The sequence below is a fragment of the Pollicipes pollicipes genome, unplaced genomic scaffold (assembly GCF_011947565.3).
Source record: "Pollicipes pollicipes isolate AB1234 unplaced genomic scaffold, Ppol_2.1 Scaffold_4002;HRSCAF=4701_pilon_pilon_pilon, whole genome shotgun sequence".
In the NCBI taxonomy this organism is placed as follows: Eukaryota; Metazoa; Arthropoda; class Thecostraca; order Pollicipedomorpha; family Pollicipedidae; genus Pollicipes; species Pollicipes pollicipes.
The window spans coordinates 29241989-29265755 of NW_023596420.1; the positions used below are offsets into that span (position 1 = coordinate 29241989).

At 64.9% G+C, this 23767-nt stretch overlaps 1 protein-coding gene across 1 annotated transcript in view; it reads right to left on the reverse strand.

Annotated features, from left to right (window-relative positions):
* PKD (serine/threonine-protein kinase D3) overlaps positions 1-23767 on the reverse strand; it is a gene marked incomplete in the record, with an annotated part of 34012 nt that overhangs the window by 3719 nt on the left and 6526 nt on the right. The window contains 5 exon segments of the mRNA XM_037216257.1: positions 1171-1362; positions 2121-2266; positions 4912-5046; positions 6910-7048; positions 15224-15357. Coding sequence (XP_037072152.1) covers positions 1171-1362; positions 2121-2266; positions 4912-5046; positions 6910-7048; positions 15224-15355 — 744 coding nt within the window.

The following is a 23767-nucleotide window of genomic DNA, read 5'->3' on the forward strand; positions in this document are numbered from 1 at the left end:
CCTCTCCCCCTCTCTCTCACTCTTTCTCTCTCTCTCTCTCTCTCTCTCTCTCTCTCTCTCCTCTCTCTCTTCTCTCTCTCTCTCTCTCTCTCTCTCTCTCTCTCTCTCTCTCTCTCTCTCTCTCTCTCTCTCTCTCTCTCTCTCTCTCTCTCTCTCTCTCTCTCTCTCTCTCTCTCTCTCTCTCTCCTCTCTCTCCCCTCTCTCCCACTGTACGACAAGCAAGAACACGCAGGCCCGCCTCAAAGCCTCTGTAAAGGGCAATACTCGCGCCAGGTAGCACGGACTCGCGCCCGGTACCACGGACTCGCGCCGGGTAGCACGGACTCGCGCCACGTAGCACGGACTCGCGCCCGATACCACGGAATCGCGCCAGGTAGCACGGACTCGCGCCCGATACCACGGACTCGCGCCCAATACCACGGACTCGCGCCGGGTAGCACGGACTCGCGCCACGTAGCACGGACTCGCGCCCGGTAGCACGGACTCGCGCCAGGTAGCACGGACTCGCGCCCGGTACCACGGACTCGCGCCGGGTAGCACGGACTCGCGCCAGGTGGCACGGACTCGCGCCCGGTACCACGGAATCGCGCCAGGTAGCACGGACTCGCGCCCGATACCACGGACTCGCGCCCGATACCACGGACTCGCGCCGGGTAGCACGGACTCGCGCCACGTAGCACGGACTCGCGCCCGGTAGCACGGACTCGCGCCAGGCAGCACGGACTCGCGCCCGGTACCACGGACTCGCGCCGGGTAGCACGGACTCGCGCCAGGTGGCACGGACTCGCGCCCGGTACCACGGACTCGCGCCAGGGTAGCACGGACTCGCGCCGGATAGCGCTCGGTCTGGGCCTATGACGCCCACAACGCGGGCCTGTCGCTATCCGGCGTCTTGCAGGACCAGTTACGAGGCGGTTACCAGGACCAGGGCGGTTAGCGACAGCCTCGGGGCGGTGCGTGACCACACAAACAAGGTCACGCCTGGGAGAAATACGGAGCCTTGCCCATAACATGGCTGCATTTGGTCAAAGCCTGTATAACACCGGCCGGGCCATTGGCGAGCCCCAGCGCCTCCTACGGCTTCCAAATGAGCACCCAGCCCCGCCCCCCGGGGAGTGCTCGCCAGTGCCAGTGCCCCCTCCCTTCCGCGCAGCCCGCCGGCCGGCTCACCTGCTTGTAGACGCCGACCAGCAGCTTGTTGCACAGCATGCACTTGGTGGGCTTTTTGTACGAGTGCACGACGAAGGTGTGCGGGATCCGGATCCGGCCGGCGATCTCGCGCTCGGCCCAGGCCGGCCGGCCCGACAGCGACGGCGAGCGCGACTTGGTGCTGCCGTTCAGCATCGACGAGGCCATGCCCTGCTGGCGGGTCAGGCGTCACTGGAGGCCGCGGGCGCGCGGCCACGGATATGACTGGAGGCCGGGGGCGCATGGCCACAGACGGGTCACTGGAGGCCGGGGGAACATGGCCACAGACGGGTCACTGGAGGCCGGGGGGAACATGGCCCCAGACGGGTCACTGGAGGCCGGAGGAGCATGGCCACAGACAGGTCACTAGACGTTATACCAATGCAGCGATACGCTGTAGCGATAAGAACTGCGACACGGCTGCGATGGGGTAAGCAGCTCCGCATCTTTCTGTCGCCAAGCAAGCGCTCTTTCACAAAGCTGAGTTTAGCGGGGTGGTGCACAAAAATACAGTTCACCATTCTGGCCATATCCCCAGCCAAACAAGGATCACCCGTCAGGGAGCGGATGGGAGCCGAAACAAAAACCACAGGCATCCCGCAGACAAGAAACTCGATAACAACTCTCTGAAGAACAGTATGATCACAACTCACCAAAAGCTCTTCAAAGAGCTTTTGAGCATCAAAGAGCTCCGGTTCTTTCCTTAAAGGAAAGAACCGAAGCTCACTCGAGCCGTGCATGAAACTAATTGGAACCGCGCACATCCTACGCGCGTTCTTTTGGGATAATTATTTCTAGACAATCACACGTGACGCACAGCCCACTCGGACTGTGCCACCGTCGGTGTCACAGCACGCCACGCCTCACGCCTGCGTATCGACGGCTGGGGCGGCGCGCGGACGGCGTCACCGGCGCCCCGCACGTGCGCTCACCGAGTCCTCGGACGCCTGCGAGATGAGCGATGTGACGGACGACGACTGGGGCAGGTGCGTCGACGACGACTTGCGCCGTCGCTCCCGAGGCACGCAGTTATTCGGCACGTTGATGGCGCAACGCTTATGGAAGTTTTTGCTGCAGCCTGCGGTCAGTGGTCCGGTTCAGGTGACCGGAGAGCCGTACGAGCGCTCTCCTCACGCACAGCGGCAGACGACACCAGCGACTTTGACGTAGCTGCTAAAAGCTGGCTCTCCCGATACGCAGACCATCAGCGCCGCGTGAATGCAGTCTCCATGTTTAAGGCTGGCGGATTTTGAAGCTTCGCTACGAAGCACGGCGTGAAGGTCGAAACGTAAGCACAACTTTTGTCACACGTGTCTTCAACGCAAACAAACGAACTCGTCCATTTCGCCCATCGTAAACCATCGCGGTGTTGAGAACATCTGGAAATAGTTAATTAATGGTCGCAACCAGTCACAGGTCGTAACACTAAATTATCATCTTCAGCTGACTTGCCGTTGCTGTGGATTTGCGGTAAATAAAGCAAAACGATGTCGAGAACCCGTGTGATCATAGGAAAACAGACATCTTTTACACCTATAAAAGCATGCGCTTTTAAGACATATATTGGTTAATTACTTACTAACATGGAAATGCGTTATAATCCAACGAAGCCGTTCGGTGGTTCAAATCCAACATAACAAACCACCCGCTGTTTACCACCAGGTTTTATCAACACGCAAACCCCAAGTACCGCTGAAGACTGAAACCTCCACATTGCTCACTAAACAAGAGAGCTTCAAAGTCTCTCATAAAGATAAACCAACACGAATACCTGCACTCACGGCTACCAAAATCATTCTGCAGACGTCACCTAGCAAAGCGCATCAACACATAAATCCCCATAGTTTACAACATCTGGTCAGATGTTTGATAGCTCCGGCTGGCACGAACGTCGCCGTCAGTTCAAACCCACTCGGCGGCTCGCAAAAACACCCGTCAGAGGCCACCATCAAGGTCGCCTCACTACGGCCGCCAATTACACACGCGTCGTCACCAGTCTCTCAACGCCCGGCCCCGGCGTGGGTGCGTGACCCACAGCTCGAAACTCTGCATAACTCGATACTCACGCACGCAAGCCGGCCAAACGCAATATTCTGCGTCAACACGCAGAAGATACCTGGCGCTAATCCGACGGCGGGTCAGCCTAACCTCACGGCGGGCCACCGCCGGCGCTTATCGGCCCGTGTTATCGTGAGTGGTGCGGATACTTTGCATCCCTGGGGTATCCCTGCAGACCCGGCTGAGCTGAGCGGCAGGCCCTGCTGTCTGCCGAGAGCGATGCACAACGACCCCACTGCCGGGACGGCTGGGCACGTGAGCAACGCGCAGCGGGCAGCGGGCAGGGGCAGGGGTAGGAGCGGAAGGAGCAGGGGACAAGATCAAGGTCAAAGTCAAAATCGAGGTCAAGGTTGAGGGCAGGGGGCGGGGTAGGAGCAGGTACAGAGACAGGGGCAAGGGAGGGGGGGGGGGCGGCGGCAAGGACGAGACGCAGGAAGAGGGGCACGAGCAGGGGCGAGAGACATGGGCAGGGGAAGGGGCAGTGGCAGGGACAGGGACAGGGACAGGGACAGGGACAGGGGCAGGGGGCGGGGAAGGGGCGAGACGCAGGGAGAGGGACACGAGCAGGGGCAACAGACAGGGCACGGGCATGAACAGGGACAGGGACAGGGACAGGGGCAGGGACGAGAGGCGGGCGCCGTGCCATGCGTCACGCGGCGCCGGTGCAGACAGGCGGAAATGGCTGCGCTCGCCTGCTTGTGCGGCTGGAGCGAGAAAATGATCGCCAGTGCTTGTGGGGCGCCAAGTGGCATAGTGACCAAAAGTATCACAACGGGGCGGGGTACCCCCCCCCCCCCACACCGAAACTCAAAACTCAAAACCCATAAAATGCTGACACCTTTATGAAACCCGAGAAGATTGGTATCAGGTTAGCCGGACTTTCGCTTCCGCACGTCTACCCTCCCTCCCCGTCACACACATTTTTCTCAAGTCCTACAACCCGGCTGCGACACTGCTGGCGACATACCAGTGCCTGGCCACGCGCTACACCTTGACCTTTCCCCAACATTGCTTGAGGTGAACGTCCCGCCATCTCACTGCTTTCCCGCACACCCCGCGGCCTGCCGTCCATATTCCCGTGTGGCCTGAGTGTGTGGTGTGACAGGACAAAGCAAGTAGAGCCTATCTTTCAATATTGGTCCTGATGGGCGCAGAATGACCTCAGCAGTTAACGCAAGCAAAACCTCCAATAATCAAACGATTTCGGCCCCGCATGGCGGGTCTACAGACATCCGCGTGCCCAAACGTAGTGTCACGTGATCTTGCACGCCGGCCTGTACCCTCACGGCCCCGCCTGACCCGGTCCGCCTACCTTCACATCCGCCATGTTTTCCTTATGCTTGCTTTAACCTGTATCCTCGCGGCATCCCGTTTGTCCGGAGCAGCGTGCACTAGTCACGAGTGGCCCATGGTGGAGGCTCCGTTTGAGTGTCAGACACAAACCCGGAACAGGCGTCCACCAGCGGGTAAGTCCCGGCGGATGGACCCCAGGGCGCGTGAAGTTCTGCCCCACAGAGATCCACTCTTCTTCATCGCGTAGTTATGAGCCGAAATGGCTTTCATCTAAGCAACCGAGCAATAACCCAACAGCCTTCACCTCTGATGCCCTGTTGGCCCCACCTACCTAACCTCACCTCTGATACCCTGCTGGCCCCGCCCACATACCTTCACACTTGAGGCCCTGCCGGACGAGGCCGAACAGCATCTCGCCGCAGTTGTCGCAGAACGTGGGCGACTTGTAGGAGTGGATGAAGAGCGCGTGCGGCCTCACGTCCGGCGCCGCCTGCTGCGTGATGCTCGCTGTGGACGGAGGCGGCCCGGTCAGCCGGATGGGGGCGAGGTCGGGCCGCCGCCGGTCGCCGCACGGATGGCAGGCGGGTACGCGGCCGGCCGCCGGCGCCCCTCGGCCGCGCCGCGGCGAGAGCCAGGCCGCGCCACAACCGGGCTGCAGCACGCTCGTGACCCGGCACGGCATGGGCGGGACAGTCGGCCGGCCACTGCTGATCGGTGCTCCGGCTCCGGCAGACCGGCTCCGAGTCGGCGTTCTCACGGCACGCCGCCGTCGGGCGAGCGCCGGCTCCGCGCTCACGTGCTGCCTGGCCATACTCAGCCGCAGGCCAGCGCACGTCGGCACTATGCGGCCGGACGCCCGAGTACGCCGGCACGTAGGGGATTAACGGCGGCCACAGCCGGGGCGGGGCGGGGCGGGGCGGGGTGAGGCGGGGCGGCCCCGCTCGCCGCCCCGTAGGGCTCGCGGCCGTCGGCGCAGGCCACCGGCTCGCCGCGACGTCCGGGCGGGCCGCCGCCGACAATGGCGCCGCCCCGCCCCGGCGCAGCCGGCGCCCGCAAAGGTCAGCCGACCACCTGAGGACCACAGCCACGCGTCGACGCCGCTTCCCACGCCCCTGACCCCGACGCCCGGCCGGCGCCCGCAGATGGAGCGATCTCACACATCCGCCGGACCGACGCGACAGGGTACTCAGCGTCCGGCAGCGCCGCAGCGTGTCATCGCGTGCCGGCGTCGTGACGCGACGCTCGCCGACCGGCCGGACCGGCCTGCGGCGCACCAACCCCGATAGCGGGCCGCCGGCGGCCGCCGCGCACGCGTCGCCCCGTTGCGCCATGCGCGGGCCGCTGACGTCATATCGGGGCGCGGCGCCCTCCTCCGACGCTTCCGTCTGGGCGGCGACGCCTTCACGAGCCGGGCCGCCGCGTGTCAGCCCGCCGGCCGAACCGAGCCGAGCCGGGCCCCTGCCGACCGCGCGCGTCGTGGCGACTGCGACGCTCGGGTCCTCACGGCCGGCGGCGGCCGGCGGCGGCGGCGGCGGCTGGGCGCGGCACGCGTCGGCCAGACACTCCCGGGTCGGCCGAGCCGCACCTGAGCCGGCGGCAGGGCGGGGCGCGGCCGGGCCGCTGCCGGCCAGCCCCGGCTCGGGCCGGCCGCCGTGTCCGCGCCTTCCACCAGCCTCCGACGGGCGCGGTCTGGTCGGGGCGGCAGCCCAGCGGGCCGGTGGCCATACCGACGGCCCACCACGCCGCCGCCGCCGGCTGGCGACGGCGGGCGGTGCCGGCCGGGCGCGTCACCGCCGGGCGCGCCAGCCGCGGCGGGTCGCACGCGGCGGGGCGTGACCTTCGCCCGGCGTCTGACTCACCGCCGCCTGGACACGACTCGGGCCGGCGGCCGCGCCGCCGAGCGCTCGCTGCACCGGCGGCAGGCGGCATCACACCGGGCACGGCAGGCGGCCAGTGAGCTCGCTCAGTTCACCAGGCGCACCTGAGTGCTCGCCGAACTCACGTGAGGGCTCTCTCTCGGCTCAGCAGTAAGCTAACTCCCGATTGCCCCCGGCTACAACCCGCGGCGAGCTCCCAGCGCTCACCCTCCCAGCGGCACGCACGGCCCCGCCCCGTGAGCCCCCTTCCCGATACGTCCGGCACGGACCTATGAGGCACGGATCTATGTCACGGACCTACAAAGCACGTACCTACGTCACAGACCTACGGGGCACGGACCTACGAGGCTCTCACGACGCTAACACCCGGGACCGCTCCTGAGCCCTGAGTTTCCATCGAGTTCAGCATACGGCCGACCTGCACACTCTCGCCCGTCTCTCTATCTCCCTTCCTCACTTAATCTCCCTCCTCTCTGTCAGCGCGTCGCCTCACCGCTGAGCACGATCTCGACCAGCGCGTTGGAGGTGACGTCCGTCACCGAGTTGATGAGCTGCAGCACGTTCGGCACGGCGGCGTCGTGCCGGAACAGCAGCAGGTTCTCCGGCAGGCGCTGGATGCCATTGTCGGGCCGCTGAAACACGGGGCGGGCGTCAGTGGCCGGTCCTGAGACCCGCGTCGTCTCGAGTCCGCCGGCGTCGGGACGGCGGTGAGCGGCCCCTGCGGCGGTCTGCGAGGCGAGACGCTCGCCCACAGCCCGCATGACGGCGTTTCATTTAGCCGAGTCGCGAGCAATTGCGACATTGCGACCCGTCGCGCCCGACGACACGGCATTTGAGGTGGATTCAATCGGCAAGTGCGGAAGTTCTCGGCGTCTCACTGCCGATGATCTGCTGTGAAGTGTAAGGCGAAGCGGCAGCAACTGTTACCCGGCGCCATTGCCCACCCATTCTCTCCCTCCATAAGGCTTCCGACGACATTCGATGGTGGCGAGAGGGGAGAGGGAGAGAGGGCGAGAGCAGACGGCGGCCAAACGGCACGGCAGGGGCGGGCGTCACTGCAGCCGTTCGCCAGAGCCGGGGTCATAAGACCACTTGTTTATTTCAGCCCAAGCCAGAGGGTTGGCGAGCGCCGACACATCTGGCGCAATCGCTCGATAGCGAAAACTGCAATGAAGGCGCTGTGGCGGGTCCAAGGGGGCCCACGAAGTCAGTACCGCTGTGTGGATTCAGAGCGTCAGGTTCAGATCCACATGTGCTCGATATTCGCCATGCACAGCGTGGCTAACGCGATTCAATCAGATACGGACACTATGTCGCGAGAAATCCAAACCGTCGGGACTCCGACAGCCGGCTCAAACCCAGCCGACGCAAACCCCAGAACGGTCAAATGAAAGAGCGCTGCACAAAAGCGTTCGTGCGTCGAGGACGGTCAGGCCCTTGCAATGACAAGCGGAGCTGGCAACGTCAGCGCCCAGTCCCATCGCTCAGCTCCTTCCGGCACATGCTGGAAGAAGCTGGCACGCGCACCCTCCCGCCCAGCGAAGATCGGGCAGGGGCAGCAGGCTCTCACTGCTCCCTCTCCGCGCTGCGCGCATCCCGTCTCACGACATGACACGGCGTTGCGTCATCCCTCCTCCCCCGCGCCCTTCCCGCGCACAGCGGGCCGGACCGAGTCACGCCTCTCTTCCCGCCCCCGCCCGTCCGCCAGCGCGCCGTGCCGCTCCTCCTGCCCGGCCTCGGGCGACCTCCGCAACCCGGCATGTACCGGAACGCCGGCACAAAAAGCGGTCCGTGACGCCGGCGCCCCCCCACGACTGGCGGTCGAACGGCGGCCGAGCGGCGCCGCCGGTGAGCTCAGACGAACGGAACGGGGCGGGCGGCGGGGGTGCAAGCGGAAATGGTGCGAACCTGCGAGTGACGGGGAGGACAACAGGGACAACGGAGAGCTGGGAGGGGAGACGGGAGGAGAGAAGCGATGAATGATCTGACGATGAACAGATGCAACCGAGGAGCAGAAAGAACAACAGGGATGCCGAGAAGCGAAGAGGAGGCCAGGGACGACGGGGAGCGCGGAGGAGAGAAGGGATGACGGGGAGAGAGCTAACGGGGAAGCAGACAAGAGAGTAAGAACGACGAGGAGAAGGGAGGAAATGAGGAATGATACAGGCGCTGGGAAGGGCGTGAAGAAGCTGAAACAGCAGGGCGGACAGCGCAGCAGCGATGACTGGGCGCCGCGTGGGAGGAGGACATGCCAGGAGGGAGAGCGGAGAGCGTACAGAGGACGGGGAGGAGGAGCGGGAGCGGCCGCGCACGTCAGCGGCGCGCCCCCGCCAGTCGGCCGGTCTGACGCCGGGTGCGCCGAGCTAGCCGGCCGGCCGCACCACCAACCCCACATCGATGCGGGGACGGCTGGCCACTGACCGCGACCCAGACCGACCCCAGCCAGCGACGACTCCGGAGCGCTCCGCCAGCAGGTCAGGCCGCACGCCTCCCGCCGCCCGTCACGGCCGGGCGTCCACGTGACGGCAGGACAGGGCAGCGTGCGCCGGTACTCCCTAGTGGAGGTGGCCGTCCAATGGTGAGGGTGGCAACATGACAGTCACCACTGCCGCGGTAGGAGCGGCCAGCAGGTGTACACCGATCACGCTCAAGCCGCGAGCCTTTGCTCACGTGCGATGAACTTGGCGCTGACCACTGGTGCTGACAATGGGATGGAACGACACCCGTGCACCGTTCACAAATCAAGACGTTCCGGTGAAGTAGCTCCCTGGAGACAGCCAATAATCGCCACAAATCTGATACCACAGTCACTCTCAACTATCTCCCATCATTAATTTGCGCGTAACAAACAGCAAAAACCACTGGAGTGACAAAAAGTTTATCTGCGGGCGACAACCGGCATGTAGCCCTCCGTATCTCTTGGAGCCGTCCCAGTGGTAGGGGCGGGTCGCCGTACCCTGGACAGGTCACTCGAGCCCCAGGCGGGGCACACGAGTCCCCAGACAGGTCGCTCGAGTCCCTGTACCTGCTCAGTCCAGTCCACGCCGCCTGCCTGAGGCACCGAACACGACCCCGAGGTCCGCCACTCAGGCGGACGGCTTCGCTCAACACACGGCGCTGCCGCACATCCAGATACCATACAACGCACCGCGTTCGGATAACGCCGGAGTCCCGCATACACCGCGTCCAGGCGGATCTGGATCCGGATCACTGACGCAAACGGTGTTCGGCTGAATCCTGATCCCTAATAACAGGAGGTGAGGGTCGCGATGGTACAATTTACGATGTTTGAGAGGATCTGATCCCATGCCATGCACAGCGTCCTGGTGAAGATCGATGCCATACAACGCCCCGCGACCATTGCATCCAGATCACGGCGTCACGTGCAGATCAAACAAATCACGGCGTACGTGCAGATCTGATCCCGTGTAATATACAGTGTCCGGGCGCATTGATCCTGCATAATGCACGGTGTCCGAGTGGGTTCATATCCCGTATAATGCATGGTATCCGGGCACGTTTATCCCATATAATGCACGGTGTCCAGGCACGTTGATCCCATATAATGCCCGGTGTCCGGGTGCGTTAAGATCCCGTACAATGCAAGGTGTCCGGGTGCGTTAAAATCCCGTATAATGCACGATGTCCGGGTGCGTTGGTCCCGTATAATTCACGGTGTACAATGCACGGTAATGCGCGTTAAGACTCCATCCAAAAGGCAATAACCGGATGGGTCCATATTTCGTCCTACACATCAACAGTCAACGTGTTTATGACCCGAGAGCTTTCGACGGGCATCGGCGTCGAAAGGTGCAACAGCTAGGATATTGGAGGACCCACCTTCGGGTATCCAGACGTGGTACGAGATCTTAGCCATGACTGCACGTGACAGCAGCGTCATTAGCCCGTGCCCAGCGCAATGACGTGCTGCCAGGCCTGGTAGCCTGTGGTATAGCGTCTTTAATCGGATGGCGTCTGCCATGGGGTGGCGTCTTCCGCGGCGTGGCGTCTGCCATGGGATGGAGTCTGCCATGTGGTGGCGTCTGCCATGGAATGGCGTCTGCCATGTGGTGACGTCTGCCATGGGGTGGCGTCTGTCATGGGGTGGCATCTGCCATGGGATGACGTCCGTTATAGCATGACGTCTATCATAGGATGGCGTCTGTCATGCCCGGAGCACGGCGGAAAGGGACGTTGCAAAGTACAGTGCTCGTGGCGTTGGAATATGTCGCCGAGGGTTTTTCACTCCCCACCGCGATTTACCAGCCGCGCTTAAAGCACGGGGTCATGACAAAGCAAGCAAGGTAAGCACGCCTGGTAGTCTGTCTGCCGCAGTACTGACCGCGGCTGCTGTGTGCCGGCTGACCTGATGGCCGACCCCAGCACGACCCGACCTGCCGCCGGCCCTTCGCACATCGCCGCTATGAGACGCAGGGGAGAGCTCGGAATTCGTACAGGGGCGCGGCCAACATGCTGACTGCAGAATAGCCACGCTCCTCATAAAGATACTTCGAAAAACAGCGCTGTTCGTTTGCTTTGATGTGTCATTACGTTGTCAAGGGTCTCTTTAAGCCAACATTACAAAAGGGGTACTTCTTCGACATTACTCCAGCGGAGCAGCACGCTCGCGCGCCGCCTCACGATACCACGCGCCAGGTGCCCAGCTCCGAGCCACGGCTGGAGCTGCCCGCCATGTCCACCGGGTCACTGCGACCCATTGGGGCCTGACCGAGGGTCCGGCGGTGTCGGCGGGTTCTCCATCCCTTTTCCCGGTCCGTGCTAGCCATGTTTCCCGGACGCCTTCCCACGACTGCCCTTCACACACGCCGGCGGCCGGCTCAGTGGTCAGGCGGTGGTCAGACGGCAACGCTGGCGTCCGACCGGCGCCGGACCGCCCGGCGCCGGTCCGGCCCAGGCGGGCCGCGACGTCACTCGACGGGCGCGTGCCGCTGTGACGTCACCGGCAAGACCAGGTGGTCACATCTGTCGCGACATCTGGCCCGGCCGCCAGTCCGGCAGCCCGCAGAACACGCCGCTCCCGTGTGAGGCGTGCGTAAGCCGATAAGCCGGCCGGACGATCGCGGCGGCGCGTGTCTGCGCCGCGCCCCGCGCGAGCGCACCTCGGCTTCCGTGCAGCCTCCGCGGCGGTCGCCACGGACCGCGCCTGCACCGCGTGCGCCCACAGCGGCGGCCCTGACGGGGGCCGGGCCCCGTCACCGGCCCGGCGCTGCCAAGCCGCAGCTCCAGCCCACAGAGTGGCTGGCGAGGGACGGGCCGGTCCGTGTCGCCCCGGAAAGGCGCCACCGGGGGCGTGACGTCACGGCCGCCCGGCCGGCGGCGCCGGGGCCCAGCCGGCGCGCGGGCGGTCGGCTGAAGCGACGGTCACGGTGCGCCGCTCTGTCCCGGCCAGACGGAGGGTGTACTCGGCGACCGGGAGCGGGAGCCACCCGCGAGCTGCGGTGGCGGGAGGCGAGCCGACGAGAGCGACGGCGCCGTGCCAGGTGCCCCGTGCGGGCGACAGCGGGAGCACCACGCTGGGGGCACCGCGGAACGGCGGGATGGAGGCGCCGGACGGCGGACAAACATACACACATCATGCATTAACCAGGCATTTATGACCGCCGCCACCCACCACACAGCGAGTGACAGCGACGAGAGGGGCGTGGGCCGGCCGGGCCCTTGGCCGGACGGGGCCGGCGTCCGCCCGACCCGACGCCACCTGTCTGACGGGCCTGTCCTGCTGGCAACCGACCGCTTAAGCCACCCCTGCGTCACGGAACAGCGCTGCCCGGCGACGCCAGCACTTCACGTGCCAACATATCGGCGAAGACTGATTTTACAACGTAGCTGTTGACGGTGGAACGAACTGCGGAAAGTGTCCAAGCAATATCTTAATTGGACAAATACCCCCAGGCAATTGTGGCAAAAAAAACTTATTTGAAAACATGGCCGTATTTCGTGCTCGTTCTTTTTGTTGGCCGTACGCTCAGGACTGGACTACACCGACTGGCCTTTGAGGGGGGAAAGGGGGGGGGGATCAGCCCGACCCGACACGGCTCGTGTTGCTAGGGAGACGACCGCAGAGGCACGTCAAGAGGGCGGGCGGACAAGCAGACGCCGCCAGCGCTCAGTCAACAACAATATACCCATAATACCCATAACGCCCATACCCATATGCAAAATACCCATAACAAATGTCCGGAAGCAGTGTATCTGTGCTCGTTGTCAGTGCACTTTGCTACTATGCTGTTCTACAGTCAGTGCTATTTTCAACAGAAATAACTGTCTTCCCAGTTCGGACCGCGGCAACATGCAGCCGCGTACGAGAACCGCGCCAACCAACCAACTCCGGTAGAGACTGTGGTTCAGTGCCTAGGGCCTTCCCGAGATCCCAGCGCGCCTCTAGTCCACGTCAACACTCACGAGCGGCATACGGCCACGTGTACAGCCGCCCGGACCCCACCCTGCCTGCCCCGAGGGACGGACCGCTAGCCGGCCCCACCCTCACCGTCCCACAGCGGCGCCAGGCCGGCGTGGGGCGCACCACTGCCCGGCCCCACCCTCCCTGTCCCGCAGGGCAGCCGGCAGCGGCGCCAGGCCGGCGTGGGACGCACCACAGTCCGGCTCCTGGCGCCATGCGCTCGGAGACGGCCCGGCCGTACCCAGAACGCCGCTGGCCAGTTTGTCGAACCACCGACGTCGGCCAGAGGTGGGTGGCTCAAGTTGGTGCGCTGTGCCGAGTGGCCAGTGGCCAGGTCCCCGTCGGCGCGCCGGCTGCGCTCTCCACGTTTGTTACAGCAGGACAGTTTGACCTACGTCCGCCTCAGCGCAAAATGTGACCCCATGGCCCTGCACGCTGGTGGCCCGCACGCACCGTGAGCGCTCCACTAACACCGGCACCAGCCACATTCGCATCAGCCTTCATTTCTTCCAATGAGTCACCACGTACACCAGGCAACGTCCAACGTAAACCCTCTCTCCCACAGGGCACGGAACCGAGTAACCCCAGAACGGTGCCTCCGAGGCCCGGGAGAGCCTCCGGCCAGCCGGCAGTCTCGGGCGGCCGCCGCCGCGCCTCGGTCAGCCAGTCGGCCGCCGTCGCGGCAAGCCGGCTGACCGGGGCGGATGGCGCGCCGGCCGCGGCCGCCGCCGAAGTGGGTCGGCCGGCCGGCACCGCGTCACGAGCGCCGCCGGGCCGCGGCGCTCTGGCCGCCACGACGGCCGGCCGGTCAACGGCCATCCCCATGCGGGGGCCGGCAGCGGCTACGGCTGCGACTTGTCCATAGCAGGTGAGGAGCGGCGCGGCAGGTGACGGCGCGCCGCTGCCCGGCGGGCCACGCCCAGCCCTCAGGGCACGCCCGCTGCCGGTCCGCCACGGCGGGGCGTCTCCGCCGCTCTGCCCGGCCCCTGTTGTTACGTCGCGTGCATCTCGTTATCGGCCGCCGGCGCCACGGCCATCAGCGTGCCAGTGGGGCGCCCAGAGCGGGCGGCCGGGCGGGACGGCGACCACCGCCGCCGGCCGACACACGGCCGTCACAGGCGTTACGTCACGTAACGGCGCCGGGTTCGACGTGCACGAGCACCGGCGTGACAGCGGGCGGCGGTACGCCACGGCCCCAGGTCGCCGGACGCCGACGCGGCCGGCCGGCGGACACGGCGCGCCAACGGACCGCCGAGCGGCTGGTGCCGCGCCGGGTGGCGGCGACAGGACGGCGGACGAGGCAGGATGACGCGGCGGGCACCTGAGACCTGACGGATGACGGCAGGGCGCCCGGCCAGCCCCCCCCCCCCCCCGCTGAGGCGGCGCCCGGACGGTCGGCGAGCCGCACAGACAGCCATGGCCGCTGACCGCCAGCGCTGGGGAATGCGGCGGCGGCGGCGGCACGGCAGCCGACTTCCCCGGAGCGGCGGTCACGCCCGGCCGAGACTGCCGACGCCGACGGCCGATGTGACCCAGCCCAGAGTGCCGGACACGTCCCGCGGCCGGGCGCCGACGCCCAGCGCCGACCCGGCCGGCGACGGCGGCTGCCGCAGCACGAGGCCCTTGGCGCCGATGTGCGAGATCGCAGCGCGCCGACCGGCATCCGGATAGCCGGCCAGCGGGCGGCGCGCCGACGCATCGACCGGGCCCGGCCTGGTGGCGCTCACCGACGGCGACATGATAAGCCCCGCGCTCGGGGCGCCGCCACAGCGCCGCCCTCGCGCCGCGGCCGCTCCCGCCTCCGCTGCTCGCGGCGCGGCCGGCCGTGGCCGTCGGGCGCGACGGCGGGTCGCCGGCTCCGACGGCCCGGCGGCCCCGCCGACACCTCTCCCGGCGCCGCGGTCAATATTGACAGCAGCGGGCGGCCGGCAGCCCTGCCCCTGCCCTGCGAGCGCGACACGAGCCAGGCCGGTAAACAGCGTGCCCCTCCCCCGCGGCCGCCGCCACGGCCTCCATGCCCCACAACACACAAACACGACGCAGCGGCGACGGCGGCTGCCAAGCGGCCGGTCCCCATCACAATGGGAGCGCGAGGCGACCCCTGTGCCCGGTCGCCCGAAACCCGGTGGCGGAGGGGGGGGGGGGGTATCACGAGGGGGTTGGCAGCCGCGCGTAGCAGCCCACCACGGCCGGTCGACCGCTTACCGGCCCGCCAAGGCCAGGCGAACAATGGACGCCGGCGACGGCGGCGGCGGCGGCGGGTCGGCCGGGTCAGATGACCGGCCGGCCCGGCCGCGGTCGGGGTCATGCGCCGTGCTGGCGGCGGGCGGGCGGGCCGGCGGAGCTCACCTTGCTGGCGGCGGACCAGCGGGCCGGCGGAGCTCACCTTGCGCAGCAGGTAGTCGAACGCGTGGTCCTTCAGCGTCTTGAGCGTAAGACCAGCCGTCTCGACGGTGACGTAGCCGCGGTCCAGACCGCATTGGAACTGGAACTGCAGCGTCTCGTCCGGCGGGTCCATGGCTGCAACGACCGGTCGCTGTCAGTCTTCGTCGACACCTCGCACCTCGCGCGGCCACTTCAAGCGGCTCCAGACCGGCAGACGCAGCATACGCGCACATATAGACGGCAGCCCGTGTCCGCCCCATCCAGCCTCGCGACTAGCCTCCTGTTGTTTCAGGTACCGTAACGATTACCGATTCCCTGCATGTATGCCGATCCGAGCCTGAAAGCCCATTAGCGCGGAACGCAGCCGACAAACAGACCCAGTATGCAGAGCAGCCGTCGCCGAGCTCGCGGCGCCCACCGCCGCCGCCACCTCGCTGGGCCCCACCGCACGGCGTCCGCATCCGCGTCCCCGCCGAAGCCGGCACCACCTCCCCGGCAGCGCAGTTATGCGCCCGTCGTGCGCGCGGCCACGCGGTTCCGATTCGTGAATGCTGCCGCGCGCCGTTTCGTGTGCGACACGTCCCGCACCTGCCGCGGCTGCGACAGCGCAGACGCCGCATTCGCAGACCGTGGTGTCATGCTCCGTCCCTATCCCCGCATACCATCGGCGCTGGCTCGCCGGCCGCTTGGCGCTGATTGCTCTGGCGGTAGCAGTCCGAGTTGCCGTCAGTCATGCTCAGAGTCAGGGGCGGTGCAAGCTCTTCCAGATTGGGGGGAGACGGGGTGGTCATTTTTTGTTTTTGTTTTTTGTTTTTGTTTAATTAACGTCCACCCGCCAAGGTTAAGTCCCCCCATCCCCGTCCAGTCCCCCTCATCCCCCGTTAAGTCCCCCATCCATTCCATCGTCACCCCCCCCCCCCCGTTCTGACGCCCCTGCTCCGCGCTATGCACCAGGGCATCCAGCGGCCCACAGCCCGGCCACAGCGCCGACCCGGTTACGGGTGGGCGCTGTGACAATCACCAAACGGTCACCAAACGGTCCCCAAACGAAGGCACGGAACACGATATCTGTCGTGGGCGGGAGAGCGGCCGAGCGGTGCCGAGTTGGGGCGTCACTGAGCCTGGCGCCCGCGGACAGATCCTCCACACAGTCCGGACGGACCGGCGCCCTCTGTCCAGACACAGCCGGACCGGGCCGGCACAGCTGGCCACCGCGGACAGAAGCACAGGAGACAGAAGCGCGCGTAGCACAGAGGCGACTTATTGCTAGGTGGCCTGCTCCTTATTATAGTTGGGGTTGATGCGTGTGGTCTGGACTTCAAGTCTGGGAGAGGTTTCGGTCGCAGGCGCCGAAGGGTTCGCCTGACGCTGCAGGGTTCGCCTGGCGCCGTGTCTCCGTAACCCTTCAGACGATGCCCGGCCAGCGCCAGCATCACAGTGCCAGCGTCAGCACCCCACGGCCAGCGCCAGCAGCGCACGGCCAGCGCCAGCACCAGGCAGGCGGCGACACGCCATTCAGGGCGACATTTGCCGCACGCCGTGCCGGAAGTGTGAACGAATACATCAAAGGTGTCAAACCGCCCCTCTTTCATTGGCAGTGTACGTTGGAAGCGGCACAATGCGAGGCGATGACATGCATGCGACGAGGGGCGTCGGATAACCCGGTGCAAATGAGCACTACACCGCAAGCAAACAACCTTGAAAATTATTTCATCGCGGACCGGAAACCCTCTTCCGCCTCCAACTGTCACGTCAATCGCAGGGTCCAAGCGGGTCTTTGATATCCAGTCTTAGCCCACTCTCTCCCGTCTCCGAGGGTTCCCTGCTCGCAGTCCAGTGACCTTTCATCTCCTTCGGAGGCAATATGCCCACGGTACTCTAACGCCTACACGCCTAGAGACGCCTAGAGACGGGCGCGCAGGTAGTACAACACGCCTAGAGACGCTTCGAGACGGGCGCGCAGGTAGTACAACACGCCTAGTGACGCCTAGAGACGGGCGCGCAGGTAGTACAACACGCCTAGTGACGCCTAGAGACGGGCGCGCAGGTAGTACAACACGCCTAGTGACGCCTAGAGACGGGCGCGCAGGTAGTACAACACGCCTAGAGACGGGCGCGGAGGCTGGGTGGGCGCGCGAGCGCGGGCGGCCCGGCGAATCCCCGCCAGCAAGAGCCGGACACCAGCCGTCCCGCTCCCATAACCCGGCCAGAGACGGTTGCGGCGGTCGGGTGGGCGCGCGCGAGCGCGGGCGGCCCGGTGACCCCCCGTCAGCCAGAGCCGGACATCAGCCGTCCCGTTCCCAAGCACGCTCAGAGACGGGTGTGGAGGCCGGGCGGGCGCGGGCGGCCCAGTGACCCTCTGCCAGCCAGAGCCGGACATCGGCCACCCCCAGCTGGCAGCCGTGCAGAGGAGAGGAGGACCCGCCAGAGAGGCCACTGTCGACCCGCCGGCCTCCCGTCGGGAAAACCCAGCGGCAGCGCCCGGCGCCGCCGCCGCCGCCGCTCGCCAGCCGGCCGGCGGTAGCGTTTCGGCGCGGCGGGAGCAGGCGACACGGCGACGACGGTCACAGGGGGAGGGGTGACAGCGGATCAAGGTGACCTTTGCATCGACCCCGCCACCGCTGCACACACGGCCCAGGCGACGGGGCGCGGCGCTCCGCAGCCGCCGGTCGTCACGGCCGTCGATCAAAGCTGCACATACGTGTATTTCTGGACCTGCATCAAAGAGACGCCAAACAGGCCCCATCGATTGCCCCCACCCCGATCCGACACAGCGGCGCACGGGTGACCAGAACCGTGCTTCTGCCGAACTCCAAAAATAGTCAATGAGCGTGAAGGTCGCTCACCTCCTGAGGGTAATGACGCAGAAGCTTCGGCGGCAATCAGGCTCACGTGACGTGTAAAGGGAAGAAGAGCCTGAGAACCGCGAAGACCAATGCTGCCTGTCGACGGCGCGGCGCGGTGGCGTGAGCGCAACGGTCCGCAACGGTCCGCGAACTGAGGCACGGCAGCCGCCCGGCCACGGCTTCCGTGACGGGCAGCCACACGCTGCCGTCCGGCGCGTCCAGTGCACGTGGTCGGCAGCTCCCGGCCCTCAATACACCCGCCTCATGCAGCCGTCACACGCAGCGCACCAGGTCACCGCGGCCAATAACCCGCTAGCTCTGCCCCCCCGGGCCGGGAAGGTCCCCACTCGGTCCCACCCGCGCCGGTCCGTCGTGGCGCCGGAGCCGGCGGTCCTGCCGTGGCGCAGGAGCCGCCGGAGCTGCCGATCCGCCGCGACCCGGCAGCTGCGGTGACCGCGCCGCCGCCCACGTAGCATGCCTGCGGCGGCCGCCCAGCTCGCCGGCCCATTTACCGGGGTGCACGGAGGGACCGCCCGCGGCTTGCGACGCCGGAACACGCGAACTTGGCCGGACCGCTGACGCCGGCCGGGGGCGGGCCAGCAGACGCGGCGCGCGAGCTCACCTTGACGCTGGAGACACCTGGCAAGCGGCCACGTATTGGCGACGTACGCTCACGCACTGCTGCGACGCGATGCGTTGACTACAGACGCTGACCCGCCGCCTGGCTCTGGCGCTTGTCGTGCGGCGCCCGAGTGTTGCCGTCCGGCGGCCGGGCACGTGCGTGACAGCGTCCCGGCCGCTGTGACCGGTGTGTCAAACCGCGGCGCCGGAGCGGCGCGGCGCGGCATCCGCCGCCGCCTCAGAGCCGCCGCGTCGGCCGGCGGCGGCGGCGTGTTTCGGCCTCCGTCGCCGGCCCGTCAGCCGGCCGCCGCGCCGTCGGTCGGCACCACAAAGGCGGCGGGCGCACCAGACGGCGCGGGTCAGGGGTCGGCGGCGCGGGCCGTCAACAAACGCGCGTGCCGCCGCCGCCGCCGGCTGGCGCGACGGTGACGTCAGCGGCTGGAGCAGAGCGGCGCGCGACGGCGTGCCTCCAGACGGGCGCGCCGTGTTCCGGGGTTCCCCCGCGCAGGGAGGTCAGCGCGGCAGACACGTCCCGCAGGGGGAGCTGTCGTGCGTCTGCTCTCAGAACCAAGGCCGACAGCGGCACGGCTCGCAAATGCGTTCGAAAGAATCTCTGCTCGAGGGACATCAGACTCAGTCGTTGAAGTTAGTACAAAGCGCCAGTCGACGCCTCTGATTATTGGGCGTATCGCTGCGAATGGCGCGATTAAATCCAGCGCGTTGTCAGGCCTGTGCTCAGTGACGACAGTGCTGACCCTATCCCATTCAACCGAACTCGAACCGCGAGGGGAGGTCTGTGAGGCATCAGGACGGGTACGAAGACGTGCCATAACAATGACCTGATCTGACCTGACCCCTAATTGGCCTGCACACGACAGGAGATCGACGTCACCACGCCAAGGACCATGAGGACGCGCGGCGCCGACACTTTGAACAGGCTTAACAACGCCTTGCTGTCATTTGTGCTCCGGATGGCGACAGGCGGACAGCCGCGTTCGGGTCCCACCAGAGCCGCCGCGGCGGTCAGAAGCCGGACCAAATCCAGCCGGACGGCCATGGCGCTCAGCCCAAGATCAGCCTGCAGACCGTCGCGGGTCGAGCCTTGTCCACGTGACGTTATGGGCATGGGCTCAGCCCACGGGACGTCACCGGGCTCAGCCTCGGAAGACAGGCTGGGCCCAGCCTGAAGCTCAGCCCACGACAGGCTGAGCTCGGCTCCGGCGGCGACGCTCCGGCACGCGTCGTCTATGCCGTCACGGCCGGGTCGGCACGACCACGGACCAGCCTCGCGCCGGCTGCCGGCTCCCTCAGCTGGCCGGACGACGGCAAGACCCGCCTCGCCAGATCGCGCGCCGAGCGGAGATGCTGCGGCCTTGCTCGGTCGCCAGGAGCCGGAGAGCGCGGCCGGTGCATGCGACGCTCTCACGCGCGTCACTCGGTCCTGCTGTCTTGTGGGTGTCCTGACTAATCCCGCTCTAAGGTGGCGTTGATCCCAGCCGCGAGAAGCAACTGTAGACCGCAAACTCGAGCACATATCGGCACACTGCCCGAGTGCGAAAAGCTCAAGACAATTGGAAAGCGAGACAGTGTGTGAGCACAAACCAGCACAAAACGTCGCGAGGCAGCGAGTCGATCCCCGGCGACGCACTTCTGCGCACATGGCACGGGTCCGCCTCGGCGGCGCCGCGTCCCGTCGGCCCGCCGCAGCCGGCGGCGGCCACCGGCGACATGGCGGCGTCATTTGGGCGGCTCCGTAACCGGACACCCTCTCCCTCTTGGCGGCCGTGTTTTCCGAGTGGGCAGCGTGCCCTGAGCAAACAGCGGCGGCGGCGAGCGTGGCACGGCGGGAGGGTCCGCCGGGGTCCGCGGGGACCGCCGTCCGGCCAGCGCCGCGCCGGCGACGCCAGCCCAGCGCTCGCACTTCGCGACCAGACCAGCGCCATCGATCGGCCGAGTTGGTCCGGCCCCAAACTGCCCCAATCTTCACCGGCGGCGCGCCACAACTGGCGCTCCGGCGCCGCGTGCCCTCGGCGCCGTGCCGGCGGGGCGGCAGCGGCCGAGGCCAGCGGCCGCGGCAGTCCGGCCTCGGCTGACAGCATCTATCGCTGACATGGTCCAGGAGGCACCACTGCCCGGCAGATCTTCGGAGATTCGGGTGGAAGTTCCGGTTGAAGTCGCCGCTTCGGCTGGATTGGACGCGGCTGGCGCGGGCAGCTGGCCTCCGCGACCGCCGCTAATCGCAGCACAGACCGTCCAATGTGCTTCACGTAACGACACCAACGTAACGCCCCGGCACGGCTCTCCAAAGCAAGTGACGAGGAGACGGCAAAATAGCGCCGCGACTCGCCCAGCTACCGCATCCCCCGTCACGCGGCAACGTCGAAACAGCTTCCGTTGCACAACAACCTCACGCGGGCAGCGAACGCTTGGAAACATGTCTGACGTGATTTTAAATTGAAATACTTAGATCCAGCCACCCTTCGATTTCTCCCAACGAGAAAGCCAGTCTGCTGTAACGTATTCTTGAAATCGAGCACGCGAATATTCCGACGCTTTCCCCGGCAGGGCCAAGTTCGAGGAGAGAGGCAGTCATACACCGCATTTACAAAATTAAAACGTATAGACCATTCCGCGATTCAGTAATCAGCGATTCAGGCGTCAAGCGAAAAAAAACCAGTAAAAACCACTCCACGCCACCCAGACTCCTCCAGCACCGCGCGCCAAGGAGCTATTTCGCTCGCTACCTAGCATCGACAAAACAAATTAACAATTTGTAAGGACGTGACAAGGGACAAAGGGATTTGGTAACGTTCGGTGGTTTTCAAAACACGTTTAAGACAAACCGGAAATCCTGTAAAGAAATACTCTAGAAGATAACGCGGAAACGGCTGAACGAATCAAAGTGGGGAACAAAATGGGTCCGGCCCGTCAGCACAGGCTAGTTTTACCATTCATAGAAGCTGTCGCATTTGGGTCCGTTAGGAGACAACACAGCAGCAGTACCCACAAAGCCACGCGTGCTGAACCCGACGCGGTCGTGGAGCGTCCCTGCGGGACAGTTATGGGCGTGCGCGCGCGCGTGTGTGGAGGGGTAGGGGGGGGGGGGTGCAGGGCGTTTCCATACGTTACCACGCGTACAGACGCCAACCCAGCGCAGCTGCGCTCTTACGCTTCGAGTTCGGTGGCATCCAGGCCGCCACGTGCTGATTAGCAAAGCAGCAGGAATGACTCGCTCAACAAAAATTGGTGAGCCGGCCAGCCGTGTCCCTGAAGACGGTCGTGCGTCTGGCGAGCCGGGGGCGGCCCAGGCCTGCGTCTCGCTGGCCACCGGCGGCACTTGGCGACGGGGGGAGGGGGCACCGAGGGCGGCAGGGCGTCGGCGTCGCACACATCCCGAGTGAGGCCCCGCTGATCCTGCCAGCCCGCGCCGCCGCCACCGCCGCCGCCGGGCCTGACTTCGGCCGGCGGCTGCGGCGCAGCCTGGAGCCCGCCTCCTGTGACCGGCCCGGCCCGGCTGGAACCTGCCGACCGTACGGCCTCGCTCGGGGACGAGCACGCCGTGCTAGAGCAGGGCGGTGCCCCGAGTCCGCCCGCCGGCTGGAGGCATGGACGCCGCGGAGGTGAACGCTATCGATACCGGCGAGGGTTCGTCGCCACCGGTGACGGTCAGAGTCGCCGTCGGTGACAGTCGAAGTTGTTGTCGGTGACAGTCGGAGTCGCTCCCAGTGACGGTCAGAGGCGCCGTCGGTGACGGTCGAGACGCCGCCGGTGGCCGCTGGGACATGACCGAGCGCCGCTCGGTGGTGTACGCCTGGGGCTCTGGATATGGATCTGCTATGGATCGACGACTCTACCGCACCAGCTATGCACCATGCACTATGCACCAGCCTCTACCAGATTCCGGGCCCGCGCTCCATGCCTACATCAGTGAGTCATAATCGCTTTAGAGCTGGGATGGGAGCGAAAATTTTCACCGCAAAAAACCCACACAAGACTAAAAATTCAAGCCACAGAAGCTGAAACTTACAGTCAGTACGAGATGGCCTGGCCAAAAAAGACTCACATTTGAACTTGACATAGAAGTTATCTAATAAACATGACAAAAGGTTTTTTTTTATTGCATGCGCCTTAGGCCATTGCAATGACACATAGCGCATACAGGAATAAGGGCTTATAATTTTTGTCAAGATTTCTAGTCAACCCATTTGACTGAGTATCTGTGAAATAAGCGTTCAAACGGTAACATTTAGCTATCAAATTTCACTTAGAAGGCATTTCTTGAATTGTCCATCCATACACTTTGAGAGTGGTGCAATTTAGTTATGCAATCTCCTCGGAAAAAATAACGTGGAGTAAAAGTCTCTACCAGGCTTTGCGTGGCGTTTGCGACGTAGCCAAAAAAAACTTTGGAAGCAAAAAACCTTATATTTGGCGTACAGCTGTACATTTTATTTGATTTATTGTACACCACCCAAATTGATGAATACGAGTCGCTGGAGTCGCTGGGGCTCTCGGGCTTGAAGGTACCTCGTGCCATCGCTCTCTGCACGCATATGCGGACGTACAGGCTAGGCCGTATGTATGGTATGCGGCTCGCATGCAGCTTGCTAGTTACTTTTGTTTGGGGTAAATTTGGGCAAGATAACTTGCTTCTCTTTGTACCGCTATGCCCATCCTTCCATCATGGTGAAGCATTCGTCGTGTGCTGCGCGCGTACATGCTGCGTAGCATGAGCTAACTCTGGGTCACTGGCCCAGCTCTAACCCACTCACATCTGTTATTAACAGACGTCACCAAACGTTCCACTATGATTCACTGTTATTAATGTAACTAACTCTGGGTCTCTTGCCCAGCTCTAAACCGTTCACGCCTGTTATTAACAAACATCACAAAACGTTCCACTATGATTCACTGTTATTAATGTAGCTAATACTGGGCCTCTTGCCCAGCTATTAGCCGCTCACGTCTGTTATCAACACACATCACAAAACGTTCCACTATGATTCACTGTTATTAATGCGACTAACTCTGGGCCTCTTGTCCAGCTCTAAGCCGCTCACGCCCGTTATTAACAAACA